Genomic DNA, 13,241 nt, shown 5'->3' with positions numbered 1-13,241 from the left:
TATTTTATATATTCTTATATTTATACATTGAATTCTTTTTATTTTTATTTCATCTATTTTTAATTTATTATAATTATCATTTTATTACACGTATTAATATTATATATCTATAAATAATTTATATAAATAATATTTATAATTATATTAATAAAAAAATTTAAAATTATTAATATATTTATACAATTATTTTAAATATATATATATATATTATTTTTTTATAAATGACAGTTTATTAAAAAAAATTAATTATACTATTAATTTTAATATTTTAATATTTATATATTTTTTAATAATTTATCTTTATAATTTTAAATTATACATTTTTTTTTTAATTAAAATATTTTTTTACATTTTATATTTATTAATTATTTAATATATATAATAATTCAAAATTTTTACAATAATATAAAAAATTTTAATATAATTAATTAATTAAAAATAAATTATTAACTTTATATTTGAAATATCATTTAATATAATTTGATAATTAAAAAAAAAAAATTGATTTTTTTTTAGTCATATATATATTTACTTTTTTTTCATTAAAATTCATTATATTCCTATTCATCTATCCATTTTAACCTTTTTCCATCTTCCCAGATTCCATATTTAATAGTTTCATCAAGTAATATATATTTTCCTTTACCATTTTATTTACCATTTTTCCATTACCCTTCATATTTTCTCCCATCTGACCAACTATAAACTCCATATCCCTAAATAATTTTAAAAAAATAAAACATATATACATAATTAAATATACATTTTTTTTATCATTAGCATATTCCCCTTCATATTTTCTTCCATCTTTCCATGTATAAACACCTTTCCCATGCATATTATTATTAAGCCATCCTCCCACATATTATCTTCCATCTTGCCATACATAACATCCTTCGCCACAAATCTTATTATCTAACCATTCTCCTTCATACTTTGATCTATTTTTCTTAATTTAAAAATAATTAAAAAAAAAAATATACCCATCAGCCCAATTATAAGTCCCTTTCCCTTATTTTTTCCCATATGCATAATTTCCTTCATATTTCGATCCATCATTCCATGTTTCAACCCCAAATCCATGCTAAAGATCATCTTTCCATTACCCTTCATATTTTGCCCCATTTACATGTATATAAACCCCAAATCCGTTTGCCTTATCAGCTTCCCATTAGCCTTCAAACATATCCCCGTCTACATGATAAAATTTACCGTTTCCATGCGCCTTATTATTTAACCATTCGCCCTCATATCGAGCACCATCTGTCCATGTTTATTCCCCTTTTCCATTTCTCATGTTTCCTTTCCATTCTCCATTGTATATTGCTCCACTTTTGAATGTATAAGGAGGTCTTTTTTCTATTTTTTCTGGATCGGTATTTTCATCTTTTTTTTTAAAAAAAATAAAAAATTAAGCAAAAATAAAATTATACTTTAAGGCGGTATATCTTTATGATTTTAAAAATATTTGGATTTTTGTGATTAATTTTCTTCTAAATTATCTTAATTATTTGTGTTTGGTTATAATTAGTATTATTATTATTATAGCTGTTGATCAGTATATTATTTTTATTTTTATTAATTTTATAGTTTTTATTATTCTTCTTATTATTCGTTTTTTATTGTTTCCCTTTAGGAAAGTTAAATACTTTACATTATATTATTTTATTATTATTCCTTGGTTGAAAAACTTTTTTGGGTAATTTAATGTATGTTTTCATTGTTTTCCTGGTATTTTTAATTACTATCATAATCCTTTGTATTCAAAATATATATATTGTTATAATTTATTTAAAAAATATATTGAAAATATAAATATGTTAAATAAAACTAATTACATTATAAATTTATTCAGAAGCATTTTTAATTTAATTGGTTTCCTTAATTATTACATTTTATTCAATTATTTATTTATCAACTTCCTTTGTTTTTATTTATTTATTTTTTTACAACAAAAATTTTTTTTTTTTTTGAAATAAAAATAATAAAATAAGTTTTCATTTTTTGTTAAAAAAAAAATACAATTTAAGTTTTTAATTCATTTGCTTTATCTGTTATACATCCACATTAATTTCCCATTTTTATTTATTAATTTAAATTTGTTTTATATATTTGTTAATTGTTTTTCTGTTATTTTTTTTTTTAGTTTTTTGTTTTTTTTTATTTATATTTTTTTTATAAATTTTTCATAAATTTCTACACTAGAACAATTTTAAAATATAGTATATTATAAATTAAATTAAATAAAATTGATTATTTATTTTTTCATTTTTGATTTGTTATTATTTAATTTAATATTATAAAAAATATATTTTATATTTTTCAAACTTTTTTTTTTTAAATATTTTTTTTTTAATAGTTCAATATATATATATTAAATTTAAAGAAAATCAAAAATCTATTTAATTAATAAAAAAAAAAAATATTAATTAGACAGAATAATTATATATATATATATATATATATATATATATATATATATATATAAATTTTAAAATAAAATAAAATAAATAAAAAATCATTCATTTTACCCATTATTTAATAAATCCTAAATAACCTTTTTTCTATATATTTATCTTTTAATTTCCTCTACTCCTTTCTATATAATACTTTTCCTGGAAAAAATATCATTAATTTTATTCAAAGTATCCGAATTTAAATCTAAATAATCTTTCCCTCCGTTATTATTTCCATTTTATTTTTCAAAATTTTTAATATATTCTAACCTATTTTTTCCTTTTATTAAATATTTAACCTTTAGCATTTAAATTTCTTCCTCATTTTCTTAATTATAATCTAAATAAGCATTTTCGCAAGAAACCTAAGTAAAAAATTCAATAAAAGCCTTACTTTTTTCCTCAAACAAAACAACATTTTTTATTGGTCCATATGTCCTAAAAAGGCTTTCAAGAATTTTTTAATTATATGCTACTTTTTGTGTGTTTTTCCATTTTATTTTCAAAGTATTTAATTTGGCTTAAATTTCTTCTTTTTTTTGCATAATTTCTTCCCTTTTTTTCCTTTGTAATTTTTCTTGTTCTTCTTTTTCTTTTTATTGTTCTTTTTCTCTTTCTTGCTTTTTTAAATAGTCTTTCATGGCCTATTTATGCATTTCCATTTACATTTTTTTATGTTCAGCTTCCCTTTTTAGCAAATCTTCATGGAATTGTTTTTATTTATGGTCCATTTATTAATATTTTTTTTATGTATTTTCTATGTTTTGCTCATATTCGTCATATTTTTTACGTTAATCTTCTTCCGTTAACATTTTATAAGCATCTTGAACTTCCATAAATTTTAATTGTGTATCTTAGTCGGAATTTTTATCTGGATGATATTTTAAAATAAGTGATTTGTATGCATGTTTTATTTCTTTTTTTGAATGTTTTTTATTTTTATCAAGTCCTAATATACCAAATGGATTATTATTTAATTTTTTTAATTTTTCTTTAAATTTTTCGTCCATATATTTTTTTTTTTTTTCGTATATTATTTATATAAATACAAAATTAAATTATAAAAAAAAATAAAAAAATATATATATAATAAAGTTCATATTTTTTTAGCAATAGTATGCTAATTCTAAATACTTTCCTTACTAGAATTATTACTACTTAATTCTTAACAAACCCTCTAATTAATTTTCCATCCAACAATACTTCCTTCCCTTCCTGCTGTAAGTACATATTATCCCACACAACAAGCACCTTTAATAATATCTTTATGAGGATTTTTTAAAATTTACTCTACTTATAATTTATTACAAGAAATAATACAAATACTCCCATCATTTCCACATGAAAGTATACTTTTTAGTTATTAAATATACACAATAACATTAATTCCACATTTATGTTCATTAAAAATTTTAATCTCTTAAATTAAATTATCTTACAAATTTTAAATTTTCCATAATTTTACACATCCATCTCCACTACAAGAAGCCAAAAATCCTAATTCAGGTATTAAAATAAGCCCAGAAATCCATGAATTATGCCCTATAATTTCTGCCAAAAGGCATTCATTTTCGACATCCCAGATACTAATACAGCAATCATCTGAGCCGCTAAAAATCTTTTTTTCTTCCAAAATATATGCTAGACATAGAATAGGAAACATATTTATCTTTTTTAAATTTTTAATATTCTTCCCTCCATTTAACCATTCCCAAATTTTAATTGTCCCATCCCAACTACTACTCGCAATTTTATTTTCATCTAAATTGCAAATACATGAAATTGTATCTTTATGTCCTTTTAGAGTCCTGATGATAATTTCGTCTTTTAAATTCCATATTTTAATAGAAGGATTTACCCCTTAATTTCCACTTGCAATTATATTTTAACCTAAGAAACATAAACATGAAATAGGAGTGCTACCAGCGGAGATATTTTGGTTTACCTTTTTTTCAGATTTATTTAAATTCCATACTTTTATATATGAATTTTCATTACAAGTACATATTTTTACACCATCTTCTATATTTTCTAGTTCTTCTTTTTATAAACTTATAATATCATTTATTGTACCTTCTACATCTTATAATTAGAAGTCTTTATTTAAGAAACTTTTTTCATCAAATTACATATAGTTGATTTTTTAATAATAGTTTATTTTTAAAGAGAATGCTTTTATTAATATTAATTTTAAATATTATAAATACTATTAATTGAAGAAATATGCGAGCTTTTTTTTTTTTTTTTGTATTCTAAATTTTATATATAATCATTTATATTATAAACTTATTTCAAATTTTTAAATTAATTTAGTTTATTTTCATCTTCTTTAACAATATCTTCAATACTTTAAATAAACTGATTATATCGTTCTAAATTTAATCTATTTTCATTTATAAGTCGCTCGTTTTCGTTAAATAAACGAGTGCATTTTACATAGTTTTGGAGTTGTTTTAAACTGACTTAATTTTTCGATATTTTTTATAATATATATTCAAGTTTTTGATTATTTTCTTCGTTTTCTTATTATACTAGTTATTTCTTTTCCAAAAACTACTAAAATATATATCCTAATTATTATATATTTTCGTTATTTTATTTATTTGGAAAATCATGTACTGTTATAGGTATAATTTAAGCACTTTTTTATTCAATATCAATAAAAATATTATATGGTGAAAGAAAAAAATTATCAAACTAGCTTTTCAATTATTTACTAATTTATTTAAAATATTTAAAAAGTTCCTTTTGTGATATATTGTTTAATATTTTTAAAGATGTTTCTTATTTATTTTCTAAAATCTCATATACAGAAATTCCATTTTATTAAAAAAATATCATATTTTATTAACTTTCGATATTATTAAATAAAAAATCATAATCGATTATATGATTTGGAATAGTTGATAAATTAAAAGAGATATAATTTTTTTAATATTTTTGGTTAAAATAACGAACTATTACATTTGATTTTATATTGTTTTTAAACAAAAATTGTTCTATATTATCCAATTTTTATTTCATTTATTTTATAAAATAATATCATATTAAAAATAAAAATCTAATAATTATTTTTGATTAAAATATTTTATTAATATAAAAATATTTTAATTTTAAAAAATATAATTTAATTATATATATATATATATATATATATATATATATATTATATGTTATTCATTCTGTTTCTTCTTTTTCAATTATTATTTAATCATGATAATTTATTGTTTCTCCAGAATGTTCAACTAAATGTAAAATTTATTTATCTTCATCAATTATATCATTTCTTAAAATTAAATAAAATAAATTATTATAAAAAAGAAAATCGAAAAAGAAAAAGAATTAGAAAAAGAAAATAGAAAAATAAAAAAATAAAATAAATAATATTTTTTTTAAAATATATAAATAAAATACTAAATAATTTTTTTAATGAATTTTTTTTCTATATCTCTTTCATGTTTTGCTTCAAATAAAATAAAAAAATTTAAATTTTTTTTATTTTGAAAAATAAAATACCAATTTATTAAAATTTATTTCCTTCGAATTCTTCTTCTTTTTATTCTTCTAAAATAGTCTATATATTTTCAGACATTTTTTATTAATTTTTATGATTTTAATCATCTAATTCATCAATCTATTAAATTTGACTATGAAATTATAGAAATTTTGATTTTTATTTATCATTATCTTATTCATTATCATCTTCTTTTATAGTCTCTTCTCTAAAACTATCATCTATTTTTATTTTATATATATATATATATATATATATATATATATATATATATATATATATATATATATATATATAAAAACAATTATATTTATTACTTGCATATTAAGATGTACTTTTTTTTATATAATGTCTTGTATTAGTTACTTAAGATTTCAAATTAAATTCACCTTTATCTTTCTACCAAATATTACTATCTTCTAAAAAAGATTAAACTTTAACATTTAATTCATCTTCAACTTTATCTTCTTAAATCGACTCGTTTAAATTAACCTCGATTTATGGATTGTATTATTTATGTTTTCCCATTTTAAATGAAGAATTCAGAGAATTTCCTCCACTACTTGTGTTAAATTCATCACTATCAACTAACATATGTATTGATTTGAATAGTTTTTTTGTTTGGTTTGCTTTTTATTCTATTCTATCTATTCTTCATATATTAAAGGAGATGGAGTATTTAGATTTAAACTATTACTATGTTAAATTCTTTTTACTTTATTTAGTTTATTCAAACCTGAAATCTCGGTTAATGCAACTTCACTAATTTTATATTTATTTTTTGTTAATTTGGTTTTATATTAAGTAATTTTTTTAATTTACTTTTTAAAAGATTTCATTTTATTTATTTTAATATTATTATTATAAATAAATAAGTGGATTTATAAAATCATTATTTAATATATATATGTATATAATATATATAAATTATCTAAAATTTACTTGAAATAAATATAGAATAATATATTTTACTTATTTTTTATTATTTAATAATCTTATATTAAAAAAAAATATAATAGAAAATAATAAAAAATAACAATATTTTATTATCTTATATTTATTAATTATATTAAATTATTTAAAAGATTAATTTATATATTATATCTAACTTATTATTTTAATATTAATTTTAATTTTTATTTTATAATAAAAATATATACTAATTAAACTTATATAATACTTTATAATTAAAAATTATTTTAATTTAATTTTAAATAATATTAATAAAAGTTGAATATATATATATAAATTTATTTAATTTTAATATATTTACATTATTATTTATTAAATGTTTTATTATTATTTTTTTAAAAAAAAAATACATATTTTTTTTTTTCTATTAAAGTTAGTTATTTTTTTTTATTATTACTAATACAATAAAATCAAAAAGCAAAAAATAAATCAAATAAAATAATAAAAAAATAAAATAAATTTTAAAACAAAAACAACAAAAACAAAATAAATACAAAAATATAAAAAACAATAAGCAAAAAAACAAAATAAATATGGAAATCAAAGAAAATCCCTAAAAAATATCATATATCCAACAAAGAATATAATCTCCTCAATAACAACAAACATTCTAAACAATAAAATAATTCTAATAGCTTCCATAATAATAAAATTAACTAGTACATTATACAACAAACTCAACAATCTAATAAAATCCCATAAATATTCCAAACTAAATTCAGTATCAAACTAACATAATTAACCCTTAGCAAGCACAATATTAAATAGTATAAGAACTCTAATAATAGCCTATAATAATATAAGAACAAACTTAAATATAATAGCAATAATAGCCAACATATACAACCTAATAAGCCCAACAAATAATATAAAATTAAGCTATTGCTTAATAAAATACTGTTCTTATTTAATAACAATAGCCAATAATATAATAATAACAATAGCCTATAATATAATAATAGCCTATTTAATAAATATATTTATAATAAATACCTTAATAAATATAATAAGTGCCTTAATAATAAGCAATATAACAATTTTATGTGTAATAAGTTCCTGTAATATAGCCATAATAATAAGCAAATAATTTATTTCTAGATAAAATCGAAGAAAACTATTAATTATTTCCCGAATCTAAAAAAAAAAAAAACTACAAATTTAATTCATAATAATTTTCTTTCCAAGCCCCACCGCTAGAATATCCTACATACTATCGCAAAGAATAATTTCCTATAATAGAAGAAGAAGGGCGAGATCATATACACACTTAATTTGTAGGTTCTTCCTATAAAATAAACTTACCCTATGAACCTGAAGTATACTAAAGGGTATAATCATAATTTGGTAGTTTTCATCAGCCACACTAAATATATAACCAACATCAAATAAATACTAACTAAAAAAAGTATTATCCACCTTAAAATTATCGTGAAGTTATTCCTCCTTAAGGAATATATTCTGAACCTATTTATTAAGATTAACCTCGTCTAAATGAAAGAGAATATTACAGATTTCCTAGAGAAATATCAAATGGACACCCTTAATATAGATAATTTTTAAATGGGCAAACACATCCTCCTGCTATGGAGAATTATATTATAACACCTACTAATAAAATGTAGTAGCCTTTTTAAAGTTAATTTTTAAATGGAGGAAGTATCAATATGAATCTTCCTGTTGAATAATTACGTACACCTATGTTAAGAAGTCTAGTGTATATTAATGAAGATTATTTGAAAGAAAGAGATATTGAATTTATGTTTGAAAAAAGGCCATTAGAATAAATATTTAAATATTTTTAAATTTTAATTTATTTTGAAAAGGAAAATGAAGAAACTAAGTATTTTTTTATTTATATATATTTATCTAAATTAATATAAAGGAATAAATTAAGTGATTAAGCAGATTATTCATTACCTTTATTTTATAAAATGTTTGATTAAAATGGATCTAATTAAATTATTATAGAAGAACTATAATAAGGATTTAATAAATTTGATGTAACTCCAGATATTAAGGATCTTAAATTATTAATATTGAGATATTCTAAAGATAAAAATTCAAGATTAGAGTAACAAAAATAAATATATTTTAAATATATATAAATATATTTAGCTATTAAGAATTCAATAAAATGATATGTCCTAAAAGGTTAGGAAATGCATAATCAATATTCGTAAATAAATAAGGAATAAATGAAAAGAATTTATCCTTGAGAACAAAAGAATTAATGAGAAAATTATTAAAAGGTTTACTTAACTGTGAATATAATTTAGAAGAATAAAGAAAAGTAATATAATAAAATAATACTGATTTAAGAAAAATATACGAAGAGAACCAAAGCAAATTTTGTGATAAAGAAAAAATAAGAGAGTTTTTTATTAATAATGGAGTATACGTAAATAAAGAAGATATGATTTTTGTTATGGATAAATTCGATACTAATCAATCTGGATAAATTATATAAAATGAATTTATTAGAGAATTATAAAATAGACTTTGATATTTATATATATATATTTTTTAAAAAAAATAAATTATTTATTTAATATTTGTTTTTTTTTTTTAATACTTGTAAAAAAAAAAAATATGAAAGTAAAAAACGGTTTTTTTAAATAAATTATGAAGTGATGAAAAAAAAAAAATCTTAATATAAAAAAAAATACAGTTTAAACTAAATATAAATAGAAATAATTAAATTTAATTAATCTTTAAAAATTAAATTTTATTTAAAATATATATATATAAATATAAAAGAAAGCTTTATTAAAAATTAAAAAAAAAAGTTAAAAATATAAAATAAAAATAATAATTATATATATAAAAAATGACTGATAGAAGATCATGGGATAATTAAGTTATTATATGAAAAATAAAAAAAATATTTTACATAATAATTAATATTAAAACTAAAAATAGGAAGATAAAGTAATAAAAGAACTAGTAGCTCTATATGGAGTTAAAAAATGGACAGTAATAGCTTAGAAAATGGAACAAATATATTCTTTAAAAGGTCGTTCAGGGAAATAATGTAGAGAACGTTGGCATAACCACTTAGACCCAGGAATAAATAAATTACCGTGGACTAATAAAGAAGAGAAAATAATATTCGAAGCTCATAAATAATATGGAAATAAATGGGCAGAGATAGCTAAATATTTACCAGGAAGAACTGATAATTCAATAAAAAATCATTTTTATTCAAAACTAAGACGATCATTAAGAAGAATAAATAAACTTCTAGGAGATAGAAATAGTAAAATTGAAATAAAATTGAAATAATATTATAAATATAAATAAAAAAATATAAAAATATATATATAAAAATATATATATATATATATATATATATATATATATATATATATATATATTAATATTTTCAAAGGCACTGAATAAATAAAAGATATAAAGCCAGGTGTATTATCAAAAGTATTTTTTTTAGCTGAAAAAAATGAGAATGAAATTGAAGATTAAGACATGAAAAAATTAAGTGTAGCTTGTAAAAGTTTATAAGATATGCTTTTAGACTTCGCAAATGATAAAAAGCCTTTTAAATAATTAAGAATTGAAAACAATTAATAAATATAAATTTAAGAAAATGAAAGAGATGAAATTTTTAAGGTTTTAATTGAAAAAATACTTGAATTTAATAAATTATATAAATAATAAAAAACATAAAAATTATTAAGTAAAATTCAACCTTTAACAAAAATCTAAACTCAAAATAACTAAAAGGAAAATTTTTAAATCAAAAATTTAAAAAAAAAAAAAAAATTAAATGATAATATTTAAAAAAACAATAATTAAAAGGAAAATATTTAAAAACAATATTCTTAAAAGAACAATTTTTTAAAGTAAAAATTTTAAAAGGAAAATTTTTAAATAGAAAATTAATTTGAAAATCTTCCTTTATAAAATTCTTAAAAGCAATAAATTCATTAATAAAATTCGCCTTAAAAAAACAATATATTAGTTAAAAAAGAAGATAATAATTCAATCTATATCAAATAATATAATTAATAAATAGACGAAAGCATTAGAGTATTACATGAAAATTATAAAAATGAAAAGTTTAATTTAAATGAACAAAAAGATTAATTATCAAATAAATATTTAAGCCAAAAATAAAATTTAAATGAAGAACAAGAAAATCAATTTATATATTAATAAATAAATAAAGCCCTAAAAATTAAAATTAGGTAAGGAGATAAGAATATATTTAATGTTATTTATAAATAAAATAATTAATGTTATAATTCTTAATAAAATAATCATAATTAACTATATTATCCGGACCCATTTATTTAAAGAAATGTATATAAAAAAATAAAAAATATTTTTTAAATAAATAAATAAAATAGAATTAAAATTTAATTAAAAAAGAATCAATATAAGATATCGATTATAATTATCCAAATTAAAATTTAAATGTTTATTTTCCGTATTAATAATAAAGTAAAAAAATATATAATTAAAAATAATAAATAAAAAAGATTATATGTAATATACTCCTAATTTCCCAACTACAATGTAAAGTCCAACATAGCCATTTTCTTATTTATAAAATAATCAAAATTCAAATTATATGCCATATAATACATATCCCACATATCCAACATATCCCTAATGTATGATAAGAAATAAAAAAGATAAAATAGAGCATATATAATAAGTTATAGAGAATGAAGAAAAGAAAAACAGTTATTTGAACAAAATATCAACAGAATACAAAAATAAAGTTTTAGGAAATAAAATAAAATAGTAATAAAATATTAAAAATCAAATATTTAATAAATATTAAAATTAAAGTCCTAATAAAGATAATTAAATAAAAAATTAATAAAATGAAGAAATGGTACTTGATATAGATATGATAAATGATACATGTTAAGAAAGAAAATAATATATATAGAATAACTTTTATAAAAAAAAAAATTTTCTGTTTCTCCTATATCTCCATAGTAAAATAATAATAAAGAAAATAAAATTAAAATAGATGAAGCTTAAATAAAAAAATGTAATAGTAAATGTAATTCATGTTAAAAACATACTAAATAGTAAAAAAATTAATAATAATAATAAATTTGATTGAAAATTAAATGTAAAAAAAAATATAATATATAATATATAATATATATAATTAATTATTTATATTATTTAAATATAGATACTACATAGATAATATAATGATTTTTTTTTTTATAATATAAATTATAATATGTAATTAATTAATATTATTTATATTTATATTTAAAAATAATTTATATTCAAGATATTTTTTTTTTTATATATATATATATATTAAACTATTTTTAAATATTAATTTTAAATTATATTTAATAATTTTATTTCATAATTCATTGTTTTAATTTATATTATCTTTTTTTAATACTTTTATAACTTTAATTTTCTTTTGTATTTTTATTAAAGGACTATTATTTTTAAAAGAAGTTTCTTTATTTTCCTAATTTTTTATATATTATTCTATATTTTTTTATTCATTTATTTATTAACTATTATATTTTTATTTTTTAATAAACTTTTCATCTTAAGTTTCAAGATTTAATTCATTTTTAAGAGTTTTTTATATATTGACTAATTAATCTTTTTTTAATGTAAAAAACTCTATTTTTTAGTCTATTTATTAAATGTAATTTTATATCTATTTTAAATCTTATTGATATTCTTCTTATTTCATTATTATTTTTTTTTTAAAAAAAAATAATATTATTTTCTGTTTATTTTAAGAATATATAGAATCGATATGTATATATAAATAATCTCACTAAAAATTTGAAAATTTTTAACAAATAAAAAGAACAAAATATATTGAAACGTATAATTATAAATATTTATTTAAAAAAATAATATAAATAATATTATTTTTTAATAGAATATACTTATATAAATTATTTATTTAAAATATTAAATGTTATAATTTTTTATTTTATATTGAAATTAAATAACATTTTAATATTTTATTAAATAAAAATATAACTTAAAATAAAAAATACTATATATAATAAAAAGCTAAATAAATAAAGAATTATAAATAAAAAAATATTATATATAAATATTTTTTTTAATTATCATTAATAGACATAATATATGATGTATATAACTATTTAAATTATAATATATATTTATTAAAAATTAAATAGAGTTTATTAATAATGCTTTGATTCTTTTTCATTATATTATTAAATATATCTTTTTAAATAAAATATTTAAATAATAAATAAATATTTTAATAATATATATTAATTTATTTTATTATTATAAATAAATATAAAATT

The 13,241-nt window shown here is 16.8% G+C and overlaps 2 protein-coding genes across 2 annotated transcripts, besides 30 other annotated features; one reads left to right on the top strand and one right to left on the bottom strand. All coding sequences in view use genetic code 6, as the record gives it.

The window, feature by feature from the left end:
- Window positions 1-12: part of a microsatellite that runs on past the window's edge.
- Window positions 1-13: part of a microsatellite that runs on past the window's edge.
- Window positions 1-22: part of a microsatellite that runs on past the window's edge.
- A 146-nt stretch (window positions 23-168) lies between these two features.
- Window positions 169-214: a microsatellite.
- A 40-nt stretch (window positions 215-254) lies between these two features.
- Window positions 255-286: a microsatellite.
- Window positions 259-310: a microsatellite.
- Window positions 311-539: 229 nt separating this feature from the next.
- On the bottom strand, window positions 540-2,079 carry IMG5_131850 (hypothetical protein; the record flags this gene model as incomplete). The annotated part of the gene is made up of 6 exons (XM_004031980.1): window positions 540-716; window positions 764-941; window positions 984-1,386; window positions 1,746-1,755; window positions 1,839-1,922; window positions 2,023-2,079. The coding sequence occupies 6 exons, from the start codon at window positions 2,077-2,079 to the stop codon at window positions 540-542; spliced, it is 909 nt and encodes a 302-aa protein (XP_004032028.1).
- A 364-nt stretch (window positions 2,080-2,443) lies between these two features.
- Window positions 2,444-2,487: a microsatellite.
- Window positions 2,488-3,028: 541 nt separating this feature from the next.
- Window positions 3,029-3,072: a microsatellite.
- Window positions 3,041-3,076: a microsatellite.
- Window positions 3,077-5,536: 2,460 nt separating this feature from the next.
- Window positions 5,537-5,594: a microsatellite.
- Window positions 5,589-5,628: a microsatellite.
- Window positions 5,629-5,771: 143 nt separating this feature from the next.
- Window positions 5,772-5,826: a microsatellite.
- Window positions 5,827-6,203: 377 nt separating this feature from the next.
- Window positions 6,204-6,267: a microsatellite.
- A 1,073-nt stretch (window positions 6,268-7,340) lies between these two features.
- Window positions 7,341-7,401: a microsatellite.
- Window positions 7,386-7,476: a microsatellite.
- Window positions 7,406-7,470: a microsatellite.
- Window positions 7,415-7,476: a microsatellite.
- Window positions 7,477-7,850: 374 nt separating this feature from the next.
- Window positions 7,851-7,903: a microsatellite.
- Window positions 7,870-7,909: a microsatellite.
- Window positions 7,910-7,923: 14 nt separating this feature from the next.
- Window positions 7,924-7,964: a microsatellite.
- A 1,744-nt stretch (window positions 7,965-9,708) lies between these two features.
- Window positions 9,709-9,747: a microsatellite.
- Window positions 9,748-9,769: 22 nt separating this feature from the next.
- IMG5_131840 (myb protein, putative) lies at window positions 9,770-10,478 on the top strand (the record flags this gene model as incomplete). The annotated part of the gene is made up of 3 exons (XM_004031979.1): window positions 9,770-9,799; window positions 9,862-10,198; window positions 10,331-10,478. Coding segments are annotated over 3 exons (515 nt in total), but the record flags the coding sequence as incomplete, so codon positions are not given.
- Window positions 10,200-10,224: a microsatellite.
- Window positions 10,255-10,316: a microsatellite.
- A 228-nt stretch (window positions 10,479-10,706) lies between the features above and the next one.
- Window positions 10,707-10,770: a microsatellite.
- Window positions 10,749-10,837: a microsatellite.
- An 858-nt stretch (window positions 10,838-11,695) lies between these two features.
- Window positions 11,696-11,791: a microsatellite.
- Window positions 11,792-12,056: 265 nt separating this feature from the next.
- Window positions 12,057-12,082: a microsatellite.
- A 700-nt stretch (window positions 12,083-12,782) lies between these two features.
- Window positions 12,783-12,868: a microsatellite.
- Window positions 12,869-12,976: 108 nt separating this feature from the next.
- Window positions 12,977-13,021: a microsatellite.
- Window positions 13,022-13,160: 139 nt separating this feature from the next.
- Window positions 13,161-13,201: a microsatellite.
- Window positions 13,202-13,241: the final 40 nt, after the last annotated feature.

The sequence above is a fragment of the Ichthyophthirius multifiliis genome, assembly GCF_000220395.1.
Source record: "Ichthyophthirius multifiliis unplaced genomic scaffold scaff_1120509251030, whole genome shotgun sequence".
NCBI lineage: Eukaryota > Ciliophora > Oligohymenophorea > Hymenostomatida > Ichthyophthirius > Ichthyophthirius multifiliis.
Note: the sequence above shows the minus strand (reverse complement) of the source record. Positions and strands in the feature narration are given on the sequence as shown.